Source organism: Ranitomeya imitator, chromosome 1, assembly GCF_032444005.1.
Source record: "Ranitomeya imitator isolate aRanImi1 chromosome 1, aRanImi1.pri, whole genome shotgun sequence".
In the NCBI taxonomy this organism is placed as follows: Eukaryota; Metazoa; Chordata; class Amphibia; order Anura; family Dendrobatidae; genus Ranitomeya; species Ranitomeya imitator.
This window is the reverse complement of record NC_091282.1, coordinates 248,812,697-248,821,811: the sequence shown is the minus strand read 5'-3', so window position 1 is coordinate 248,821,811 and position 9,115 is coordinate 248,812,697. Positions and strand designations below refer to the sequence as shown.

General features: G+C 40.7%; 1 protein-coding gene across 2 annotated transcripts in view; it reads right to left on the bottom strand.

Moving 5' to 3' along the window:
* The window catches only part of P2RX4 (purinergic receptor P2X 4), a 122,653-nt gene that overhangs the window by 778 nt on the left and 112,760 nt on the right, over window positions 1–9,115 (bottom strand). For both annotated transcript variants that reach the window (XM_069755360.1, XM_069755370.1), the window contains 3 exons: window positions 7,109–7,202; window positions 2,516–2,581; window positions 78–176 (listed from right to left, as the gene is read on the bottom strand). In XM_069755360.1, coding sequence (XP_069611461.1) covers window positions 78–176; window positions 2,516–2,581; window positions 7,109–7,202 — 259 coding nt within the window. The remainder of the gene's footprint in view (window positions 1–77; window positions 177–2,515; window positions 2,582–7,108; window positions 7,203–9,115) is intronic.

Sequence of the window (9,115 nt, the reverse complement as noted above, 5' to 3'; positions counted from 1 at the left end):
CTAACTACATTCATATTTCTGTTTTGCTGATTTTTTGGATGATACTACAAAAATAAATGTAGTAATAAAAGTCTTACCAATTCCTCATAATCTTCCACGTGTTTATATTTCTTTTCTCTGTAATAATGTCTTTTCTTGAAGAAATGAAATATAACAATGTCACACAGAACCGTGGCCTAAAATTAAAAAGGCAAAATGAGAATGTTAAACTACATTATAGCCAGTGAATATTATTATTATTTATATAACACCATTGATTCCATGGTGCTGTACATGAGAAGGGTTACATACAAATGACAGACATCACTTACAGTAAGCAAACGGACAATGGCAGACTGATACAGAGGGGCGAGGACCCTGCCCTTGCGGGCTTACATTCTACAGGATGATGGGGAAGGAGACAATAGGTTGGGGGTTGCAGCAGCTCTGGTGTTGGTGAGGCGGTAGCTCCGGTGGTGGTGAGGAGGCAGTTGGGTCAGTGCAGGCTGTAGATTTTTCTGAAGAGGTGGGTTTTCAGGTTCCGTCTGAAGGATCTGAATGTGGTTGACAGTCGGACGTGTTGGGGCACAGAATTCCAGAGGATGAGGATATTCGGGAGAAGTCTTGGAGGCGGTTGTGTGAGGAGCGGATAAGTGTGGAGGAGAGAAGGAGGTCTTGGGAGGACCGGAGATTACGTGAGGGAAGATATCGGGAGATTAGTTCAGAGATATATGGAGGAGACAGGTTGTGGATGGCTTTATAGGTCAGTATTAGTAATTTGAGCTGGATAAGCTGAGGAAATGGGAGCCAGTGAAGAGATTTGCAAAGGTGAAAAGCGGAGGAGTAGTGAGAAGAGAGATGAATTAGCGATTTAATGATTATTTTCAGTACATGATAAAATGCCACCATACTACATTACAGTGTATTCATCTGATACATTAATTCTGAGTGTGAATATGGTATAGATTCTATTTAGTGTTAATTTCAGTTTATCTGTCTGTGGTGAAATGTTTGGGAAGCCAATATGGTTATCACTCAACTCTCTCCAGACTTCCAAATCCCAATTCTGCCTCATTATCCAGTGATAGTTCCACCACTATTCTGTTTAGTATTCAATTTCGTAAATTAGTTTATTACATTAGAAACCTGTGTTTCAATCTGAACCCCAAGAGCTGCATTGTTCATTAGACCAGAGACAGTCAGAAACCAGAAAAAGTTGATTACATTTGTCAAAAACTTGCCAGAATAGGCTTCAAAAACACAGCTTTTTTGGAAGAGTTTTTGAAGCAGAAACTGAGAGGAAATTCTATAAATCCTCCTCCACATCACAAAATGCCTCAGTTTCGGCTCCAAAAATGCAGCAAAACACCTAAGTGTATGAGCACACAATCTATGTTCACATGCTTGTTTTTGCTGCATTTTTTTCTGCAACCAAAACTTAAAGTGACTCTGTCACCTGAACTTGGAGGGAACAATCTTCAGCCATAGGTGCGGGGTTTTCGGGTGTTTTGATTCACCCTTTCCTTACTCGCTGGCTGCATGCTGGCTGCAATATTGGATTGAAGTTCATTCTCTGTCCTCCATGTGCTACGGAGGACAGAGAATGAACTTCAATCCAATATTGCAGCCAGCATGCAGCCAGCGCGTAAGGAAAGGGTGAATCAAACACCCGAAAACCCCGCCCCTATGGCTGAAGATTGTTCCCTCCAAATTGAGGTGACAGAGTCCCTATAATAACGTTCGTTTTATTAACCAAAAACATTTTTGCAGCATTTTGCAATGCATTCTATGGGTGAAAGAATGCTGCAAAAAAACAAAAAGAATTGACATGCGGAAAACTTAAAAAATAAATTAAAAACACTGCAGTTCTCAAATTCAGTTAGGGAAAAAAAAACCACAACAAGCGTGTGCATGAGATTTCTGAAATCTCATAGCTTTTGCTGTAAAATCGGCTTTTAATTTGCATAGAGTGAAAAAAAAAAAAAAAAAATGCTGTATGTGAACATAGCTTTAAAACTTCCAGGGACTACAAGATCACTTTTACACAAGAGAAAACCAATATGAGTTACGAGGTATATACACAGTGCTGTTTGTTTAGTGAAGAATCTGCAGCAAACCTTTTTATAACGCCACCAGAGTTATGAAACAGAAAAAAAATGTCTGTATCTGCTGAGCTCTAACCCTAAACACCACACAGATACTGCACTGGGAAGTTTGGATTTTTCAGATGTACAGTGAAAAATTACATTTAACAGCGTTTTCTTAATTTTTTACATTGGAGGCTTTTCGATTTCACATTATTAATGCCCAAACTAAGTATGTACCATATATAAAAGGGAGCAGACACGTGCAATAATTTTTTCCCTGGTGTAAATACTGCCGTTCTCCTGAATTAGGAATTGTTTTTCTCTTGTTCCTGTGCATTTCCATTCTTGGAATATGACCACCTATTCCCTGTATGCAAATTCAGCCTTTTCAGCTATGTGGAAGTTAACTTATACAATGAACTAGTTTTTATATGCATTTATTTACTTACCACACCAAGCAAAGCCACACCAGATCCAATGTTTATCATTGTTGGAATGATGTCAAACTTCCCTGCCTATGAAGACAAACACAGTGTTGCATCTCAACAACTCAATGATCTGCTGGGTGATATTCAGATTTATGAGGAAACACTAATTTTTATTTAGAAAAGTCTTTACAAAGTTATGAGTCTTTGCAATGTACCTCACTATCTTATTTTTCTTCCTTTTTCTCATTTAGTAACTGCTCTACACTGCAGCATTAGCCAGAACCCACACTTACTGTAAGGCTGTGTTCACACGTTCCGGTTTTTTCGCGGTTTTTTCGCAGTTTTTCCCGATAAAAACGCTATAAAACCGCAAAAAAAACGCATACAATAAGCATCCCATCATTTAGAATGAATGTTTTGTGCACATGATGCGTTTTTTTCCGCAAAAAAAACGCATCAGGCACAAAATCCGGACATGCTCTATCTTTTTGTGGTTTTTCTGCAGATTTCCCACTCCAAAATGCATTGGGAAGTGTCCGGAAAAAACCGCGGCAAAAACGCGTCAAAACCGCGGCAAAAAACGCATGCGGTTTTCTAGCGGATTTCATGCAGAAAATGTCCGGTTTTTCACAGGAATTTTCTGCATGAATTCCTGAACGTGTGCACATAGCCTAACACTTTCCCTGTGTTTGTCAATAGTGTTTGAATGTAGATTCTTGCTAGAACAGCAGCAGTTCAAAGCAGCTACTAAATGGGCATGAACTAGACAGTTATAACAGAACATTCAGCATGGAGATTAGGAGAAGAGGAAGAAAAATAAAGGTAAAAAGTATTTTTAGCAAAGGTTTATAAACAATTAAATAAAACTATTTAATCCTTTATTTTACCTCCGTTTATTCACTGTTTCTGTGAGGACTATTTGCACAAGTTGCAACTGTAAGAACACTACTCAAAGAGAAAAAGATGAAATACTGATGGTTAATACCACCAAAAGCATCGAAATGCAACGCAAATAAGTTTTAGCAGCAGCAGATAATTGCAAGGCAAAACTAACGCCAACTGTACACATCAGGTCAACGTTGGCCGAATCTGCATATTTTAGCGAGACCAGATGACCATCTAATATATTTGAGGGGTTTCAGACTGTCAGACTATATGTGTGTGTCTCCCTCAATTTACGACCACTCTTTAGGTCCGATCACCAAGCCAGTTATGAATCCACCTAACAGTTTCCTTGTCCATTCCATACTTAGTCATTTTTTCAATAAGGATGGTGTGAGATACTTTGTCAAATGGTAAAACAATGAATCAATGGCGCTACTCCTTTTGTACCTAGAAATAAAGCTGCAGGCAATCTGGCAGATGTGTGTGGGTCTGCCTGAAAACTAAAATGTTTCACATATAAAAAAGGGATTGCCGTGCTTGGCATGGGTTGCAGCGTATTCGCTGCAGTGGGTGTATTAAATTTTAGACCTTTAAGGACAGTCTGCCCAAACCAGTGCCCCACTTAGTGGCAATTAACAGTATAATACTGCACAGGTAAATGGACACTCAGAGTGGTTCCTAGTCTGGGCACTTGTTGAACGGCTGGGAAGTGTGTGGTGTGGTCCTGTGAGGAATGGTGAAACTCTGGTGATCTTTTGCAGCTGAATGTCAGATGCTGGGGAGCGTCCTCCAACTGTGAAAACCCCCCGTTGTGGTGCTAAGAGGTACAGCGGTTTGCCTCGGTCGATGGCGCCGCTGAGAAGGCGCGTGGTGAGTGGGGGGCGTGGCTAAAACTGTGACATCACCTGTCCGTATGTAACGGACTTATGCAGAGGCATACGGACAGGTGACACCACCGTATCAGTCAGCCCCCCACTCACCACACGCATTCTCAGTGGCGCAGAGAACACAGAACATACAAACTCTTTGCAGATGTTGTCCTTAACTCAGAACTCCAGCTCTGCAAGGCTGCTGTGCTAACCACTGCGCCACCAATTAAGTTAGTCTGACATGACTTTTTAATTACAAACCCATGCTGACTCTGGTTAATCACTTCATTCTTATCCAGGTACTTCCATACATGTTTAATAATTTGTTCAAAATTCTTTCCTGGCATGGAAGTCAAACTCACTGGCCTATAGTTCCCTGGGTCCACCTTCTTCCCCTTTTTGAATATAGGGATGACATTTGCTCTTCTCTAGTCTTCTGGGACTTCTCCTGTTCTCTAATAATTTTCAAAGATTATGGCGAGTGGCTCAAAAATTTCTTCTGCTATCTCCTTCAGTACTCTGGGGTGTAATTCATCTGGACCTGGAGACTTTAATTTATGTTAGCTAAGTGTTTCCTCACTATCTTTCAGTTTATAGATATCCTGGATTCTTCTACTCCTTTAATAGGACAGTGGAGATCAGTTGATGTTACATTTCCTTTCTGAGAGAAAACAGATGCAAAATAGGAATTTAAAAGTTCGGCCTTCTCAACATCCTTTCTTACCATTTCATCATTTTCATCCTGTAAAAATCCTATAGCATCTTTGACTTTTCTTTTACTTTTGACATATCCCAAAATCCTTTTTTACTGCTTTTGACATCTCTTGCAAGCCTTAATTAATTGTCAGCTTTAGATTATCTGATTCATGCCCTGCAGGTTCTGCAGACAGTATTATATTCTTCTTTAGATATGCCTCCCTCTTTCCGTTTGATAAACATTTCTTTCTTCCTTTTTAGCATGTGTTTAAAGTTATGTGTTCATCCATCCTGGTTTCCTTAAATGCTTTGTATGCTTTCCTCTTTTTGGAATTGTTAACGATTGTGCTTTGAGAATCTCGTTTTTCAAGATTTCCCAACTTTCCTGGACATTTTTGTCCTTAAGGATATCCAGCCATTGGACCCCTCCGATTCTCTGAGTCCCTTAAAATCTGCCTTTCTGAAATCTAACCTTGAAGTCGTAGTCTTCACAGGTCTTCCTCCTCTAGTTATCCAAAATTCTAAAATAGCATGGTTGCTACCTCCTAGGGCAGGGGTGTCAAACTGCATTCCTCGAGGGCTGCAACCAGGTCATGTTTTCAGGATTTCCTTGTACTGCACAGGTGATAATTTAATCACCTGCACACATAATGATTGCAGCACCTTGTGCAATGCTAAGGAAATCTTGAAAACACGCATGGTTTGCGGCCCTCAAGGAATGCAGTTTGACACCCCTGTCCTAGGGTCCCAGCCACTCTTACCTCCTCAACCATTTCCTCCCTGTTTATAAGGATTAGATCCAAGGTAGCAGATCCCCTTGTTTTCTCCCCTACCTTTTGGAAGATAAAGTTGTCAGAAAGAGACGATAAGAATTTGCTTGACCTGTTAGATTCCCAACAAATGTATGGATAGTTTAAATCTCCCATGACCACTATGTAATTTTCTGGAGAACTTAGCCATTTGATGCATAAAGAGTTCATCCATATCTTCAGCTTGCACAGGCGGCCTGTAGTAAATGCCTACAATGGTGTCCTTTCAGTTATCTCCTTGTATTCTTACCCGAAAGTTTCCACAGAACTCCCAGTCTCTGAAACTTCAATTTCTGTACAGATATATGCTTTTCTAAGATGCAATGCGCCACCTCCTCCTCGTTTATCAAGTCTGTTTCTTGCAAATAAGTTGTATCCTTCTAGTCTTGTATTCCAATCATGTGTATCGTCCCACCAAGTTTCAGTGATTCCAACAACATCATATTTCTTCTCCTGTGCTAGTAGTTCCAATTCTCCTTGTTTGTTGCCCATGCTTTGTGCATTTGTATAGAAACATTTTAGTTTGTGATTGGTTTCTCTTCCTCCAATATTTTCATTATTAAGATTTTTTTGTCTTTGTTCTTCCTTTCCACTTCTAATAGCAGAGGTCTCAATAGTAGTTGTCAGGAGTATGGCCTTTTCTGGCCTTTTGCTTCCCTTCCCACATTTTAACTGAGTGCACCAGTCTTTAGTGGCTCCCATCTGCCTTCTCACTGCCTGGCTTGACAAACTGGTCTCTATACACAAATACCATAAACTACAGTATTGTTCAAATAATGCTCTGCATGGCTCAAGAACAGAGCTGAAATCTATGGTTTTTAAGCCATGCATCAGAGGCGAACAGTAGGCTAGATCAAGCAAATGCCTACCAGGCCGGTGGCAATTTCCCCTCATTTAATACAGCTCTAAGCAAAGCATGTGGTGACTTATCAGATAAGTATAGGATGACTAAGAAAAAAAAATTATATATTTTATATGGCCTTATGCCAATAGAAATTCAGGCTCCTGCTAATTAGAGGGAGTCTGAACTAGAGTCTCTTCACCTAGCTGTTCTCCATAACCCCAACGGGAACCCAAGCATAATTTTCACTAGAATCTGTCATTCACTTAAGGTGTACCCAATATTAAATATAAATTGGGGGAAAAAAAAAATGTAAAAATCACTCCTTATTCAGCTGAAGATATATATTTCATGTAGCACAGTCAGGAATATTGTGTGCAATTGCAAAATTTGGGGACATTTCTACTCAGTTAAAAGGTAGGCATTTTTATGTTCAGTCTTTATTACAACTCTGACCTAGGTAATAAAATATAAAAAAAAAGAAAAAAAAAAAAAAAGTTCACATTCAACTCACAGTTCCGAAAACCAGGACATCAAACCGAATTCCATAAATTTTCATGAGTGTTCTTGATTCCACATTGTTGGAATCCTTGTAATACTTGGCAAACCTAAAAATTAGAGAATCGGTGAGAGGTTATTCTGCACGTCTCCACAATCACACCAACATGGCCAACAAATGCTAATGGGATTTCTCAGAGATCACCAACTCTTCTCAGCATCCAGCTAAACAATATTTATCCCAGGATTAAAACTGACATCACCTGCTTGATAAATAGATCAAATGTCAGTTCAGTTTGTTTAGTTCTAGTCACATAAGACCCGAGATGTCCTTTCATTTTCAGACACCATGTTAGCTTCAGTCGTTACATCTCCATATATTAATGGTAATCCGACATTATGTAGAGGGCTAATATTCCTCATATCATTACAGCAGAAAATATTACTGTAATTAGTGGCATGAGCACCTGCACCCCCAAAGTTTTGGCAATCATGCCTTGTTTCTCAAGTGTCAAGGTTGCAGTGTCCTCCAAAACTTTGCTGCTGCACATGCCACTAATTACAGCAATGTTTGCTGCCTTAATGCTATGTGAGGCATATTAATGCTCTTAATAATTTCAGAATATTATTAAAGAGGTTGTCCGCTGCTTTATCACTGATGACCTAACCTTAGGATAGGTCATCAAAGTCTGATTGGTTGGGGTCCGACATCGGGCACCCCGCCGATCAGCTGTTCTCGATGTCAGCGGCTGGAAATGCTCAATTGTGGAGCTGCTCAGTCTTCTTCTACTGGCCACGACTGAGTACTGCATTTCTGCCTCCTATTCAAATCAATAGAAGGAGGGCGGGCAGTACCCCTGCTGCTACCACTATCAGAAAAAGGAGCAGCTCCGCAATTGAGCATCTCTATAACACTGATCAGACATTGGTGACCTATCCAAATGATAGATCATCAATGCTAAAACAGTGGGCAACCTCAAGTGACAAAGCACATTATGTTTAACCATTAAGCAAATGCCGCGATTGAATAATTATTGAAGACTACAATATGATGATCATGTGTTTTGCCAGTAATAATGCTGTGATAAACATGGTTTAGCTAGCTTTTAATCATGTCTTACACTGTATATATTAAACGATAGGGTGTTAGTTTCCCCAGACTAGTTGTCTCACTTGCCCTGTGGGTGTGATAACATAATTTGCAAGTGCCATCCTTATTGCCTTTTCTTTGCAAATCTCACACCTACACTTCATTGTGTCTCCGAAGCCAGAAAGCATATATCCGGCTTCAGAGGCGCACTGCGTCTGTCCGGAAGCAAAGCAGCTCTGTTCCGGCAGCTGATCTTTGGCTACTCCGTTGACTTCAGCCGTCTTCTTCACTTCAGGACCAGGAAGCATACACCCAGCTTCACAAACACAATGATATGTAGACAAAAGTCGCTTACAATCTGCACCGAAATAATTGTCAAATGTGACCCTTAAGCTAGAATTGTTAGTGAGAGTAAGAGCTCCTGAATTACACGCTACATGATTTCTGCTACATGAACCTCCATTTAAGAATGCATTACAAATACCGTATATACTCAATTATAAGCTGAGATTTTCAGCCCATTTTTTTAGGCTGAAAGTGTCACTCTCGGCTTATACTCGAGTCATTGTCCCAGGGGGTCAGCAGGGGAGGGGGAGCGGCAGTGGTCAAATCATACTCACCTGCTCCCAGCACGTCTCGGCATGTCCCTGCTTCTCCGGCACCTGCAGCTCTTCCTGTGTTCAGCGGTCACGTGGTACCGCTCATTAAAGTAATGAATATGGACGCGACTCCACTCCCATAGGTGGAGCGCATATTCATTACTTTATTGAGCGGTACTATGTGACCGCTGAACATAGGAAGAAGCTGCTAGCACCCAGAGACCATCTGTCAGTGAGAAGCTGCCAGGGACCGCGCCGGGAGCAGGTGATTATAACTGGGAGGGAAAGCATTCCGATATTCACCTGTCCCCGTTCCACCACTGCGAGCAGCTCC